This window comes from Puma concolor, chromosome C1 (assembly GCF_028749965.1).
Source record: "Puma concolor isolate L17-30 chromosome C1, mPumCon1.1.hap2, whole genome shotgun sequence".
Classification (NCBI taxonomy): domain Eukaryota; kingdom Metazoa; phylum Chordata; class Mammalia; order Carnivora; family Felidae; genus Puma; species Puma concolor.
The window spans coordinates 86,285,426-86,302,245 of NC_141674.1; the positions used below are offsets into that span (position 1 = coordinate 86,285,426).

Consider the following 16,820-nt stretch of genomic DNA (forward strand, 5'->3'; position numbering starts at 1 on the left):
GCTAACCTGAATTTTGATAACAGATCATACGTCCAGATTTTTTTTTTTTTTCAAAAGCATGTTCTATATAGGGCGCCTGGGTGGGTCAGTTGGTTAAGTGTCTAACTTTGGCTCAGGTCATGATCTCAAGGTTCGTGGGCTTGAGTCACACATTGGGCTCTGTGCTGACATCTCAGAGCCTGGAGCCTGCTTCAGATTCTCTGTCTCCCTCTCTCTCTGCCCCTCCCCCACTCGTGCTTTGTCTGTCTCTCTTAAAAATAAACATTAAAAAAAAATCATGTTCTATACTCAAATAATGACTCTATCTGAATACCTGGAATGTTATGTGTTTTCTTGTTCCTGCACAAAAATGATATGCTGGACAAAAACAGGCCCTGGCTCCTCTTGTGAATTACATTTTAAGGTTTCTTCTCATATATTTTACTTGCCATATATTGTCAATCCTTTCAGTGGTCCACTTATTTTCCACCTTCTTCAGGATGCCTTGTCATCTGTTGTGTTTGGTGAAGTGTAATTCCGCCCGTTCCCCCCCCCCCACCCCCCCATCATAAAGCTGTGGCATCTTTAATGTCTGCTTTTTGTTGCTGTATCCCAGGTACCTGACTCATCATGGGTATAGATTAGACCCTTTTATTTCACTTGACTTTTACTTTTTTTCATATCCTCTCCCAGTGCTTCAGAAATAAGTGCTACATCAATTTCATTTTCTTGGGTAGACCCTTGGCCATTAGATGTAGAAATCTGAGTGAAATCTGGTTTGAGACAGCTTCCTGCTAGGAGCAGACCTTTGAAGAGGCTTTATCAGAAAGGATTTGGGAACACTTAATGGGCTCTCCCTCTGGTGTCTTGGATGGTCTAGAAAGAACTGAGACAGTGAGAAAGGAATCAAAGAAAGTAACTCACACTGACCCACAGAGATTGGAAAGTTGGCTGTGGGTTGCTATTTTATTCATTCATTCATTTGACCAAATTTATTGAGTGGTTACTGAGGAGCTACAGCTGTAAAGTGAAAACTTCTGTGCTCAAGTTGGTAGTCTTTTGAGGAATACAGACACCTAAACAATGGCCATCCATTTTGAAGACGCCCTTTTCCTGGGAAATGCTGATGCTCTTGAGGAGAGAGTGTGGAAAAAATCTGAAGAGAAGGTGTGGTCAGAGGAGCCTTTCCAGAGGAGGACCATGTGTTGAGATGGTTTTGAAGGCAGCAGGAGATGTAGGAGTAAATATTGGTATCTATTTGTTTCTGATTTTCAAAATGTTTTTACTTTATTTTTGAGAGAGAGAGAGAGTGAGAGAGCACCAGAGTTGTGAGCAGGGAAGGGGCAGAGAGAGAGAGAGGGAGAGACACAGAATCCAAAAACAAGCTCCAGGCTCTGAGCTGTCAGCACAGAGCCTGACACGGGGCTCGAACCCATGAACTGTGAGATTATGACCTGGGCCGAAGTCGGATGCTTAACCAACTGAGCCACCCAGGTGCCCCAAGGTATTTTTTTCTAATTAAGAACCTGAAGGTGTTCACCTGGTAAAGAACTAGAAGGAACAGCCATCTCCAGACCAGTGGAGCCATCTGGTGCTCTGGTTCCCACCAGCCCTCCACACCAGCATGGTCTGTACCTTCTAAACTTTAAGATGATACCAAGAGGAGAAGAGATGGTTTGTAGGACAAAATGAACTACCTGCTGAATCCTTACTGCTTTTCCACAAACTGACAAAACTGACTAAGAGATGAAAATCTTTTTAACTTTATTGGAATATAACTTTCCAGGCTGTCCATTTCCTCAGCTGGCCATGTTTAAAGGATTTGTATACATAAATTGAACACTAAAACAGTTGTAACGTGAGCTTCCTATGGAACTATGATTCTTAATTCTGACTGTATTAGAATCACCCGGGCAGTATTTTAAAAATAGTGGCACCAAGGCTCTACCTCAGACCAAGTGAACTAGAAGGTGGGGCATAAGCCTGAAATTGTTTTTTAAGCTCTTCCTCCCTCCCCCCTCCAATTCCCCTCTTCCTTCCTTCCTTCCTTCCTTCCTTCCTTCCTTCCTTCCTTCTTAAAAACTTCCCCAGCAATTCCTGGTACACACCAGAGCTAAGAAATTGGGAGAAGAAAGCCAAGTTTTCCAACCATTTAACACTGTCTTTTTAAAATAAGATTTTAATTTTTCAGGGTGGCTTTCACAATTGACATTTAGGTTGAGATATAATAGACTAAAGAGTACCCTCTTATGTATCAGTCAACAAATATCTTGCTCAAGGGAATGTGCTAGGAGCTGTGGGGGAATAAAAAGAAGTGGGACAAAGATAAGAAGGCGTCATCTCCATGCCTTCATCATGCCTGCAAGGAGTTCACAATCCAGTTGGGGAAACAATATTGTGAGAGAAACCCAACTTTAGTTGAAGACACAGGGGCCTGTAGAGCCCAAGGACTGGGAAGTGGGTGGGCTTCAGGTACAGGTAGAACCAGGAGCTTGAAACCAGCAGGAATACCTTTTCTCTTTCTCTGCACGGCAGATAGCAGGGCTACTGACAACTGTCACATGCTGCAACTTAAGCTTTAGTCACCTGGAGAGACATTGGCTGACTTTAAGTTTCAAGTTCATACCCAGGGGAAGGGATTCACATTCACCTCTAGACTTATGAACCATATTTATTAGGTTGAGGGAGTTGGGCTCACGGAAGAAAAGAGCACCTCCCTTTGAAATCAGGTAAAGGATAGTAGTTTTCTGGACAGTAGGTGTCCTAGTCACCCCAAAAGTGTGGAATAAGGGGTTTTCTGAGCAGACAAAACAAACGTCCACTACACTTGCATAGCAAGACAAAGATGTTATAGGACAGTCCTGGAGAACAATGTTGTTCAGAAATAATGATCAAGAGATGGTACAGAGTATTGCTGTACCCCACTCGAAGAAAGCTGGATCTTTGGAGCAGCCTCTTTGCAGACAGGATCTGCGTATACATTTATGTCTCCCACCAAATGTGTGGTATGTGGGGTGGGGGGTGGTCGGACAAAATGAGGCAGTGCTTGTAAGGTGCTTAGCACAGAGAGTCACCGCCTACCCCACACCCCAACCAGAGGCAAGCATGGAGAGTTTGGTTTTATCTATGGTATTTGAAGGGCATCTAAGTGGATTATATCTAATATGCAGTCTGAAATGTGCTGATGTCTTTAACTCTTGTTTTTTAATATTTATTTTTGAGAGAGTGAGGAGGAGCTGCAGAGGGGCAGAGAGAGAGAGGGACACAGAGGATCCGAAGCAAGCTCTGCATTGTCAATGCAGAGCCCGATGCGGGGCTCGAACTCACTAACTGTGGGTTCATGACCTGAACTGAAGTTGGAGGCTTAATCGACTGAGCCACCCAGGCTCCCCATGATGTCCTTAACTCTTAAATTCCATGACAGAGAGGCTTCGAACACATATTTGCCAGTTGTTTTCACAGAGGCTCTGAAGGCTGTGTCCAGCATTTGGGAAATTTTTCAAGGATTATAGAATAATGAAATATGCTGAGAAAAGGGCTGCTGGAAACTGACAGTGTCTATTTGCTTCCTGAGCTGGGAGTAGGCTCCTTATTTCTGAGATGAAGAAAATAGAATATATTAGTTTTTCTAACCACCAGTGATTGTCTCAATGAGGTAGAAACAGGATAGTAGCTCCTGGTTGTCCTATTTGTTTCCTAGTCAATCTAATTTAAACTTTAAAATTACATGACCAATTTCTTAGATTTTTCTTAAGTAATTTCATTTTTTATCTCAATTCTGCTTAACTTCAATCAAGGATGATAATTGTGGCCAAGTACCAAAGAGCGTATGATCTTTTCCCCCATCAGTGATATGTGAGAAAACACACATGCAAACACACACGCGCGCGCACACACACACACAAACACACAGTGCTCTTTTAAAGTAATTTGATCTCATCACTTCAATTACCTAAAATAATTCCTAAATGCTTGAAAACATGAAACTGGATGGTCTCCATCCAGTTCCTATCTCTACCAGACAGAAATATTTTTCAAGCACATTTAAAAAAATAAACTATATTAAACCCTTACTGGAAAAAAAGCCACTTCTGGACAGAGACCAAGCCAAAGCAATTTTAGTTTAAATTGGTTTTCCTGGAAAAGCTGAAAATGCAGTTCAGAAAAGAAATGCTTTGGCAACTTTACAAATCAACACTCAAAAACTAACATGATCATTCTACATGGCCTCTGCTTCAGTGGTTCTCAAATACTAGTGTAGAAAAGAATTGCCTGGGGAGCTTGTTAAAATCAGATTCCTGGGCCCAGAGAGTAGTTCTGATCCAGACCCAGGTGATACTGGTATAGGAGATTTGAAGACCATGTTCCAATTAACTCTGAAATGACAAATTTAGAGATTTATAACTTGATAGCGCTAGAATGAAGAGTTGTGTTTGCATTTATTATGTTACCTTGTCGTGTGTTTATAAATTGTGTTAATCTCAAAGCCCACTTCAGCGGACTAGTGTCATGGGACAACCTGGTTTGAGGCATAGATCCGTCACTATGTGTGTGATTTGGGGTAAGTCATTCATTGTCAATTTTCTGTAAAGTGAAGAGATTGAATGACATCAATGCTTTTTTAATTTGAGAGAGAGAGAGAGAGAGCAGGGGGTTGGGAGAGAGGGAGAATCTCAAGCAGGATCCACACTGTCAGTGCAGAGCCCAATGTGGGGCTCGAACTCATGAATCATGAGATCATGACCCGAGCCGAGATCAAGAGTCAGACTCTCAACCTACTAAGCCACCCAGACATCCCAACATCAAATGATTCTTAACCCTTTAAGATTACAGACTCCTTTGAGAAGCTAAAATAATTATTTAATCTTCTCCAGAAAAATGTACAAACACACACATACATGTTTGCACACAAATTTGGGGAAGATCTCAGTTTTCCTAAAATGCTTATAGGGACTTCCTGTGGCAATGACTCAGAGCTGGAAAATTGGTTTATCTAAACCTGTGTTTCGTAAGCCAGCCGCACTCCATCCAGATTTGTTCTTTGAGAGGGTGTGTCCCTTTACGCCCTCCACTCCTGCCCCAGGTTGGGAATCACCATCGTCATTAACATGTGCAGCACACTTACACCCTGGCTACTTGATGAAGCTGTTTGCATAAAAATAATCATTATAAGACTCCCCCCAACCCCTTAGAGGTAGGTGACATTATTTGCATTTTCCAAATGAGGAAACTGAGATCTGAAAGGTGAAATAACTTGCCAGCAATTACAAACAGGCTCTGGCTTTTACCCCGAGCTCTTCACCTCTCTGACAGGGTTTCTCAGTCTGGGCGTTGTTGACATTTTGAGTTGGATAATTCTTTACTGTGGGGTTCTGTCCTGTGCATTGTGAGATGTTGAGCAGCATCTTTAGTCTGTACCCATTAGATGGAGTAACACCCCCTGCCCCCATTTGTGACAACCAAAAATGCTTCCAGACATTACGAAGTGGCCCCCAGATGAGAACCATGCCCTGTGGTACTGGCTGATGGCACTACCCTTAGTAGGGAGCCGCTGTTGCTGAGGCAAGGTTATGTGCGCTCTCAAGTCTGACAGGGCAGAAGAAAAGTTGGCAATCATCATTACAAGGCTTCAGGTATCCCAGGTAAAGGGCTTTAGGAAGGAAGAAACCACAGGTCGTTTCCAGTCCATGATTCCATAAATTCATAATTTCTAAAAACTCTGCTATTGTGGTTTCTTGTCATACTAAATGCTCACACGTGGTCAAATTACTCCTAAATTTGGCTGTCAAGCAACTCAGAGCTGTCGTTCCTTTGCAAAACTTCTTCTATAGTCCAAAGAGGCTCACATACTTCTCAATTGTGTTCTTTCTGAGGCACCAAGATCTGAGGAGATACAGTTGGGGTTTGAAATGGGCTTTTAGACAGTCTCAGTGCTGTCCTGAGTGAGGTTGCTCTGTGGCATGGCTCACAGCACACAGGGAAGGCATTAGGAAAGAGCAATTTTTCACTGCGGCCACTCACCCTTTGGTTTTTCCAAAGAATGTGAGAGAGTTGCTAGAGTATGTTTGGTGGATTTTGAGTACTAGGAAACTAGTATCAGTATTAAAACCGAGTACTAAGAAAAGTACACACTGGACCCTGTCAGGGGTGGGTGTGCGGCTGTATGAGCGGGGATTGTTATCAACAAGAGCTCTATTTAAAAATAATTTGGACGGGGCGCCTGGGTGGCGCAGTCGGTTAAGCGTCCGACTTCAACCAGGTCACGATCTCACGGTCCGTGAGTTCGAGCCCCGCGTCGGGCTCTGGGCTGATGGCTCAGAGCCTGGAGCCTGTTTCCGATTCTGTGTCTCCCTCTCTCTCTGCCCCTCGCCCATTCATGCTCTGTCTCTCTCTGTCCCAAAAATAAATAAATCCTTTAAAAAAAAAATAATAATAATTTGGTGGCATAAAGCATGAGGATATGGTTGCATGTAGCTTTTAAAGTATTTTAGAAAAATCAGCAATGACAACACTTTGCTGCATGCCTCTGACGCTGGCTGTATCTCTTGAGAAGGTAATTGAGATTGAAATCTTGATCCCACATATCAAAGATTCTCAAGAGACCTATTCAGTCAACAAATGTTTGAGTATTTACAATGGCCCAGGCACTCTGACCAAAAAGAGAGCCTGGCCCTTGACCAGTTTACCATCTGGGGAGAGAATAACCAATCCCTCGGGAGCCTGGCCGTGGCAGCCTTATGGTCACGTGTTTCGGGGCACACAGGCTGGCCAAGCCGTCTTGGGAGTTAAGGAAGACTCCTTGCAGAAGGTGAAGTCTGAACTCAGACCCGCAAGATGAGTAGGATTTAGGTAGGCAAAAGTGGGGCCAGATGGCAAAGAGACAGCCACAGGAATGGCATGCCCTGAGTAAGTGGACATGCCTGGCAGGAGCAGGAGGAGCAGCTGAGGCCCACTCAAGGAGAGCAAGTCTACAGTCTGGCTGGAGCAGGGTTGGGGGAGGGAGATGGGGTGCAGAAGTGAGGCTGGAAGAGGCCGGGCGCTTGTTCAGAGCTACTGTGAGACCTGTGAAGACCTCAGCACTTACGGAGGCCCCATCACATGTCAATCGTATCGAACATGTGAAAATGTATCCCTGTCCCACCTTAAAGTAACTTACAAATAACGAGTTGATTTGCAGTTGACTGTTTAATAGCATATTAATTTCTATTACAAACTTTTCTTTTTTTATATTTCAGAGCCAGTAATTCTTTTTTTCAGATATTAAGCATTTTCAAAGGGTCTTGAAAAGCTGGTCTGCTCAAGGCACCGTGCTTAAAGGGCCCAAATGGTAACAGCCTTGTTTCAAACCTTCAGGTTTAAACCTGGGCAAACCTGGTAACTGGCTTCCCTCTACTGCCCACTGTCTGCTCTCTCCTTTCTTCTGTCCTCCTGGAGCGCTGGCAGGACATGTGAACACTCAGCTGGAGTGGCCTCAGCTTCTCCTGCAGCAAGCAGCTGCCCTGTGACTCAAGTGTTCACTGTTTGGGCTGTATGCAGATGTGAAATTTTCAGGTCACATCCTTAAAAAGGAAGCCAGCTGCCCTTCTTTCTTCTTTTTTCATCTCTGCCAGCTGGGATGTGGATGTGGTAATGGTGAAACAGTGTCAGCCATGTAGCCAAGGATGGCATCCTAAGGCAACGGTTCTAGAACTTTAGCAAGCATTAGAGTCTTAGGTCTGAGAGGATGCCAAGGGATAGCTGTATGACAAGGGTGTGGATGGGACTTGGATGGGCAGGCTGGAGTGTCCTGTATAAAACAAGTCCCTCTGGCTTGTGATGACAGAGCTGAGGGTAGGGAGAGAGGGGAGTGGACAGTGGGACAGAGGCAAGTTTGCCAAGTTGTCACATTCCACCAGCCTGGAACAATCTATGAATCTAAGAATTCTAAATTGAGCCCAGCTTTCCAGTTGTCATGCAAGTATGTTTGTCAAGTTAGAACAGAACATTTTATTTAACAGTTTGATAGCTTGATTGATGCTGTTAAAATATTTGGACATGTGGCCTGTGATCTTATATCTGGACTCCTGCCCTGTTGCAGGCAGGCCCGACATGAGGACCAAATGAAACAATAGACGAAAAGCTCTCAAAATAATGCCCGGTACATGTGGTGTGTATTCAGTAACATTAGCAATGATGATGCTTATGATTCTCCTGAGGACAACAGGGTCTTAGTGAAAGAATTTAAGCACAATAGTGACCTTTGCTCACTATTTCTTCCAACAAGTATTAAGGGTATACTATGTATCTGGCATTGTTCTGGGGGCTTCCAATAATACTAGTAATCAGACCAAAGCTCCTTTTTTCTTTTTCTTTTCTTTTCTTGAAGTTTATTTATTTATTTTGAGAGAGAGAAAGACTGTGGGAGGTGCAGAAAGAGAGGGAGAGAGACAGAATCTCAAGCAGAGTCTGCACTGTCAGCATAGAGCCCAATGTGGGGCTCCAACTCGTGGACCATGAGATCATGAGCTGAGCTGAAACCAAAAGTCAGATGCTTAACTGACTGAGCCACCCAGGCGCCCCAAACCTCGTACTTTCAAGGAATGTACATTATCATGGAGGGTGGGGAAAAATAAAAAAAATATTTAACACCTGTCAAATGCTGTCTTTTAGTCTTAGATCAGTTTGGTCGGAGGGAGGTAAGATTGCAAGTAGACATCAGTTAGGAGCTTGTTGGGATAATTTAGAGAAGACACGATTGTTGTCTGATACCAGGTAGTGGCAGAGTGAATAGAGATCAGTGAATACATTTAAAAAACATTAGTGTGGTAGAATAATGACACTTCGTGATTGATGGGTATAGGGAGGAAGAGGAAAAAAAAGAAGGAATCAAAAATTACAGCTAGGATTCTGACTTAGGCATCAGGATAATGGTGATGCTAGTCACTGAGACTGGAATATAGGAGAAGGAGGGACTGGTTTGGAAAGAAGATGAGGGGATCGGTTTTGGACCCTGGGGGTTTGAGACGCCCAAAGAACACACGAGTGACAATGTCCAGGAGGCAATTTTGTATACAGGAGGAACTTTAGCCAGGTGGAAACTATCTCGGGGATGAGAGCAAAAGCATTCAGAGGAAAAGGAGGTAGAAGCAGAAACCAAGCCATTCTTCCAGGAGACGGAGTGAGCTTGTGTAGGCAGCTTGAGAAGGAGATGAAGAGCAGGGGAAGTTTTTATTAGATGGTGGTGAAAGTGGCATTTTTGAAGCTGAGGGAAAGCAGCCAGTGGGAGTAGAGAGACTAGACATGTATCACAAGGATGGTTGATGGGGCAAGTTCCTGCTGGGTGCAGGAGGAAAGAAGTGGTCATGAAAATCACTTATCATTTCACCACGGGAAAAAAATGACATCATTTATATAGCCATCCATTCACTGGCTCAGTAATTATTTATTGAGTACCTTCTACATGCCAGGCACTGGTCCTGGTGGTGGGAATGAGCCAGAAAAAAACCCCTCACCCTATTTTATGTAAGTTCAGGAGCTTACAACAAAACCCAAACCAAATACAAAGAAAAACTTGGTCGTTGCCAGGCCAAGGCTAAAGAAGGCATGGTCTTGGCAGAAAGGTGAGTTACTGCAAGGTACGAGAGCCCCTCAGCAGGGATTCTGCCCGCACAAGCAACAGCTGGGACCAGGAACCTGGAATTCAAATATCGCCTTGATGTGAGAGGAAATCTTAATCTCAACAATGAGATTAGAGGAATCTCTTTGCAGAGATTCTATAAACAATTAGAGGAATCCCTTGTGGGCGTGCTGTGCTTGATGTACTCAGACTCAATAAAGACAAATGACAGCAGGCAACGGACAATGGCTAATTCTCTTCAACATCAATAAACTTGATATCTGAACCTTCAGTCCTCTGAAAAGCAAATCTCTGTTTCTTCTCTTTAACTCCCCAACTCAACTGATTCTGCTTAATTGCTGCCTGAAAGGACTAAACCCATCAAGTCGTGTTTAGCTCTAACCCCATTAGAGTTCTTAACAGTCATTAACTAATGCGGTTCTTTGAAAGGGCATGAGGAAGTCCAAGGAGGTACATCTTGTAGTCTTGCATTCGATTCTGAAATGTTCCCTTTGTGGGCAGCCTGGAAAGGACTTAATGCTGTGTGATCCAGGACTACAGCACATGTTAGGTAGGAGGTAGGCTTCCAGAACTAGGGAGGAGAAGGGTTGAATTTATGCATGGGTATTCACAGAAAGTTTGGGGGGAACAAGGTGGGGGTTGGAAGTCACTGGGTGAAAAGTTCTTATTTGACAAGATGTAAAAATGACCCATCACAAGGCCAGTTGTTGGATGCTTGGCTTAGAACTCTGGTGTCCTGAAACCCCACCTAGCATTGTTTTCCCTCATGCCAGGTTACCATATTCCATAGTCAGTTAAGTTTTCAAATAAGTAAGTTTCCCAGTGAAAAATGATCACTGGGAGGGGGGAGGGGGAAAGACGGTTGGCTTTTATGGCAAATTTCCCATGTGGAATGGCTGAATAAATGCTGCATCAAAGAAACTTCCAACATCTGACTGCAAATCTCCATCTAAGACCACAAAATAAACAGTTCTCAATAAAGGAAGAGACATCTTTGTCATTGACATTGTGGATTATTCAGGTTTCTTTGTTTCTCCCTGACACCTACTTTTACCTTATTTCATTTTTACCCTCTAACCATTTCAGTACCCAACACAAGCCAAATTCTGGAAGGGAGTTCGATGAGGAGAATAAAATAAAAATTATGATTTAAATTGAGACGTGGGGATTTTCTGTGGATAATTGTCCATGTTGCATCTTACCAAAGAAAATATGAATTTCACTTAGAATATAAAGTAATTCTCTCTGAAAGTGTGGGATGGAAGAGATCAGTCCTGAGTACTAGAAATATATTTGTCCCTCAGGAAATTCTTGCCCACCGAACGCATGAGGCTAGGATGACATATATTAGGAGCGTATTAAATTTTATTCTAACACTGATGGGAGGGAAAAAATGAAGGAAAGAAAAATGAAGCAGGGTGAAGAATAAGGTGATTGAGAGAAAAGAAAAGACAGAGAAACTTGTTAATTACAGGACTTTCTGAACAAGATTTTTTTTTCCCTTTCACAAGATAGAAGCTATTGAATAATTCATGCCAAGCGTGGAAAGGCTGCCTTTTCCCTGGGTGATGTATAAGTGAGCACGAGAGAGCTTCGTGTGGGTTCACATCAGCCACCACTCTTGCTTCTGAGCACAGGGTGCTCTCCTCTTGAGCTCAGCTTCTGCTTTTGCAGCCAAGCATCCTTCCTTCTGCTGCCTGCCTGCCCACCCTTCTGGGCTTGCAGCCTTCTCCAGCCCTGCTGCCAGCTGAGAAACCTCCCTGCAGCTGCTGGGTTCTGCCTAGGACCATGTGTGTGGATGTTGCTCGGGAGAAGCAAGCACTTGCTCCTGGCACTGATCCCAGCTGAGTTTCTCCTGTTGATTTTGGGACCACAGATGCTGCTGCTGAGGAGGTATTTCCTGGCATCCCTGCCTCCGCTACTGCCAGCTAAGGACCAGCCCAAAAGTAAGGTATCCCCCAACCCCTCTCCCCTGGCATTTTCTCCAGCTGGGATATCTCTGCTTTGCTTTCTCTTGGAAACTAGGGGCTCCATCTGGCAATATTCCCAACTCTCTCTCTCTCCCTCTGTGTGTGTGTGTGTGTGTGTGTGTGTGTGTGTGTGTGTGTGTCTGTGTGGTGTTTGGGGGAAGATGGGGAGACTCTGGGTATTGCTCTGTCCCAGGGCTTCCCTGGTTCCTGCTGAATGTAAAGAGGCCTTTCCCCTGGCACTGGAGACATTTCCGAGGCAGGCACCTGTCATCTGCCACCCCCGTTCTTCTCGAGCTCCTTCTCTCCCCCTCCCCCAGCCCATTATTCTGCTCCAGCCTTTTGTGTCGGTGGCAGAGGGCTGAAGGGATGTCTTTGCCCTCCCTGCAGGTGGGTGTCAGGATGGGCCGCGCAGTGAGAAGCTGATGCTATCAAGCGAGGTGTGAAGAGTTGGCCAGAATGACCAACTCCTCCTCCACGTCCACCTCCTCCACCACCGGGGGATCGCTGCTGCTGCTCTGCGAGGAAGAGGAGTCGTGGGCGGGCCGGCGCATCCCCGTGTCCCTTCTGTACTCGGGCCTGGCCATCGGGGGCACGCTGGCCAACGGCATGGTCATCTATCTCGTGTCGTCCTTCCGAAAGCTGCAGACCACCAGCAACGCCTTCATCGTGAACGGCTGCGCCGCGGACCTCAGCGTCTGCGCCCTCTGGATGCCGCAGGAGGCGGTGCTCGGGCTCCTGCCCACCGGCTCGGCGGAGCCCCCCGCGGACTGGGACGGCGCCGGCGGCAGCTACCGCCTGCTGCGGGGAGGGCTGCTAGGCCTCGGGCTCACCGTGTCCCTCCTGTCCCACTGCCTGGTGGCCCTGAACCGCTACCTGCTCATCACCCGGGCGCCTGCCACCTACCAAGCGCTGTACCAGCGGCGCCACACGGCGGGCATGCTGGCGCTCTCCTGGGCGCTCGCCCTGGGCCTCGTGCTGCTGCTCCCGCCCTGGGCGCCGCGGCCCGGTGCCGCGCCCCCGCGCGTCCACTACCCTGCGCTGCTGGCCGCCGCGGCGCTGCTGGCGCAGACGGCGCTGCTGCTGCACTGCTACCTGGGCATCGTGCGCCGCGTGCGCGTCAGCGTCAAGCGGGTCAGCGTCCTCAACTTCCACCTGCTGCACCAGCTGCCCGGCTGCGCCGCCGCCGCCGCCGCCTTCCCGGGCGCCCCGCACGCGCCGGGCCCGGGGGGAGCCGCGCACCCGGCGCAGGCCCAGCCCCTGCCGCCCGCGCTGCACCCGCGGCGGGCGCAGCGCCGTCTCAGCGGCCTGTCGGTGCTTCTGCTCTGCTGCGTCTTCCTGCTGGCCACGCAGCCGCTGGTGTGGGTGAGCCTGGCCAGCGGCTTCTCGCTGCCCGTGCCCTGGGGCGTGCAGGCGGCCAGCTGGCTCCTGTGCTGCGCCCTGTCCGCGCTCAACCCGCTGCTCTACACGTGGAGGAACGAGGAGTTCCGTCGCTCGGTGCGCTCCGTCCTGCCCGGCGTCGGCGACGCGGCGGCGGCCGCCGCTGCCGCCACGGCCGTGCCCGCTGTGTCCCAGGCGCAGCTGGGCACCCGCGCCGCCGGCCAGCACTGGTGACCCGGCGGGGCCCCGAGGGAAGCGGAGATGCCGAGATGCCGACGTCAGCGTGGCCTCCTGCTCTCGTCAAGTACCCTCTGCCTGAACGAAGACTCCTGCTGGCCGAGCCCGATAAATCGGTGCGAAGATTTCGCCTTCGACCCCGGTGGGATACCTGTCGAACCAAGGTCTTTCCCTAAATGGGGTCCCCGAAGTCATTTTGAACAGCTACCTGATTTTTACCCTTTGTTTCTGTGTTTTAGGGAAATCCGAAAGTCAAAACACCGGAAACTTCAAGAACTTTCACACCGACCTTTCAAAAGAGCAGGTTAATTTATTTCAGCACTGTTTTTGAAAAAGAGATTTGATAATGTATTACCGTTCCCACCTTCATCGTCTTATAATATAGATGAAGCACCTCGAGTGTGCATGAGCCAAAGGAAATAATATTGATGAAGGAAATAATATTTAAGAAGTATTTAGGAAAGTAACCTATCTTTGATGATGCTTCTGTTATAATTTAGCCTTTGTATCAACCCGAAGAATGAGACCACAGGTATGCACACCAGTATGAGTTGCCATTAAGACCTCATGCCCTTTATTCTTAAAAGGGTTTGTTTTTATAAAGTCGCATCCTTGCCGAATGCGATAGAATCTTAGCCAGTGAGAGAAGAGAAAACAGATTTATTATTTTACACTCGTTTTTGCACTTCTAAGACTGAACATTAGCATTACCTTGCTGAAGTGAAAGTTTTCCATTGTGCTGATTGGTGGCCTGAGCCAGCAATGGAGTTTTGAAAACAAATAAGGGGGTTATCTATTTTAGGTACCAGTTTCATGTTTTTAATAGCATGCACACTTGTGGCTACCTTCATTTTGTAATCAGTTTATTCTCCTTATGAGTGTGATTGCAGCTTTGAACATTCTGTACTATAATGGTTGCTAAAGAGAATAAGTCCTTCTGTTTTCTCTTGAACATTTAAAATATCTCAATGCACATGATATAATTAAACACTAATAATACCATGACTGCACAGCTGATATTAGCTGCTATTGCATGCTCCTAGATGTTAGAACTTACTGGGCATGTGGTATACTAAAGCAATACCCTCTAGACAAGGACATTTTGCTTCTTCCAGACACCAGAAGAAGTGGCCGTCAGTTATTTGAAAAGAGACACGGAGATATGCTGGCCACCCTACAGTTCTTGTCTTGACCCACTTTATGAGAAACTCCCAGCTGGGACTTTATCTTGCAAATGGAACTACAGTCAAGATGGATCAATAATAATGGTTTTGGCTCTGCAAAGCGGTCTGTGCTCTCCTAGGGTTTAGACAAGCCACACATGAGAAAGCAACACTGTTCTTTATGTAGTTCGTATATATATTACCATTGCACTCAACATTAATATTGTGTCTGTTGAAGGAGGTGTCATAAACTCAGTTATATATAGCAAACAGTTCAAATGGGAATCTGTTTTAAAATGTAGAATTTGAGGCTTGTCATTTCTGTCTTTGGTTTACTAAATTTGCTTAGAGATAGTTGAAACACAACATCATGTGAAATCACTTTATAAAATTAAAATGGGAAAAAAAGTAACTTAAGCTAATCATGTATTAGCCTTGTGACTGCTAACTACATCAAGTATGGGGCTGAACAATCTCCATGAACTGTGCAGTTCAGAACAAAAACAGCTTGTGTTGTTGCACTCTTGAACATTATCAGGATAGTGGGAACATGCGTGCGTTTGAATAATTATGGGAGTTGCAGGAAACTTGGACATGTTTGTAGTAAAACAAAACAAATATGTTCATTACCAATAATAGATCAGCAGTCATTTTATTAATCTATCCCCTTTGTGCATGTACCATTTCTCTCTCACTACGGTTTCATCTATTCCCATTTTCCTTGATTCAAATATTTAATTAAAGTTCAGACAATGATACCTCTGAGTTTTTTCTTCTGTCTCTGGTCTTCTTGAATATCTCCTCGAGAACACCGTCACAGAGGACACTGTATTCCAAACTATCCACTAGTGATGAAAGTAACTTCTTTGTTCTGGCCTTATTTAACTTTATTTTAGTTTCTAAAATTATATCTACCTTATATAGTTAAATAGGGTCGTATGCCAGCATTAAAAAAAAATAGGTATGATTTCCTTTCTGTAAGCATAATTGAATTGGGGAATAGGTTACAATGACAACAGAGAGCTGAAGGTTTTCCTTTTTGGGGGACAGGGCTGGGGGACACTTCCCTAAATCTCTAGCAAAGAGGTCTTCTTTTAATCAGGCCTTTATTTTTGTTTCTTAATGGGGATGCTGCAAATGATTTCTCCCGCTGTTCCCCAAAGCATTTGCCACACACATAAACTTAGCTTTTCAAGTACCTGGTATCTTCCAATGTTTCTGGTTAACACTGAGAACCATCTTATGTTGGCTCAGTGCCATTTGGGAGACCTACTTTAGGTTATATTTACTGGTAATAAACTCCACAGGACTGATTCACTTTTAATTTCGAAGTAGCAATGATGTGTCTAAAAATGCCTTACTAGGGCAATCGCTGGAGTGTTGGAGTTATTGCTTTTACAAATTAAGTTAATGGAGATTGTGTTCTTATTTAAATGAAACCACATATTATCCACTCAGGAATAAAAACTAATTGCTGTTGTGGGCTGCCCTACTTTGCCTTTTCTACTTTTTTCTTTAGGTATTATGCCTGTTAAGACATATAGCACCCCCTGGTCCACCCTCCCCTAGCACTTTGATGCTAAATTCTAGGATGTCATAGGTATTACTCCTAGCACTTCTCTCCTTCCCAAATGAGGTATGTTCATAGACAATAATTTTGTCTTATACAAAGGCATTCACAGGCATTTTTTGCTGTAAACACTATAGGGCTGTAGCTCTCTGATAGAGAAAGCCCTTGGAAAGATCTTCTCACCAAGAGAATGTTGGTCCACTTCGGTCTCAGGGTTCAGTGCATCCCTCTTCTTCTGGTGACCACCATACTGGCCAACTTCACTGTGTCATGTGCAAACTTTACTCCGTTCCTCTAGGCATTCAGACAGTGCTAATCTGGCTCTTTGGCAGTCCTGGGAGATGACCTGAAAAAAGACATCAGTGGCATAAATTTAAATTCAGGAACATTGAGACAAATTGTAGATGGCACTTCCTCTCAGAAGTCTGCCCTTGATGTTTGTGGGTTGTGGGGCAAGAATGGAGATCCAGATGGGAGCTCTTGGTCTGTGGAACAAGGTGGGTCTGGGGGAATCTTTCTTTCTCCCTCTACTCTCCTCTTTAGTACTTTTAGGGACCTCACACACAGGTGAGGAGCCTCAGCCCGCAGGTCAAAGCTCTGCCCACACTCACCTCTCAAGCAACCACCTGCTCTCCTCTAGGACTTGGTGCACATACAGGCAAACAGCAAGCCCAAGAGGTGGCCTCAAGGACATTTAGGCAGGAAATTCCTGGGTTCCAGCTATCAGGGCTTGTTGAGGAGGCCCAGGCCCCAGGCAGGTAACTTTTCTTGGGACTCCTTTCCCTGTGGAAAGGAAAGTGGCCAGAGGAGGGTGGGAGCAGTTCCTTTAAAGCATGAGACCCCAGTTGGGGCCCGTGTATCTTGAGTTTAAGGTGGATACTGCCTTCACGTAGGTTCTCCTCAGGTAG

At 45.6% G+C, this 16,820-nt stretch overlaps 1 protein-coding gene across 1 annotated transcript; it reads left to right on the plus strand.

Annotated features, from left to right (window-relative positions):
• Positions 1 to 9,731: 9,731 nt before the first annotated feature.
• On the plus strand, positions 9,732 to 13,315 carry GPR88 (G protein-coupled receptor 88). The gene is made up of 2 exons (XM_086717690.1): positions 9,732 to 11,541; positions 11,953 to 13,315. Exon 2 carries the CDS (start codon positions 12,022 to 12,024, stop codon positions 13,174 to 13,176), a length of 1,155 nt encoding a protein of 384 aa, XP_086573816.1. The 5' UTR covers positions 9,732 to 11,541; positions 11,953 to 12,021; the 3' UTR covers positions 13,177 to 13,315.
• Positions 13,316 to 16,820: the final 3,505 nt, after the last annotated feature.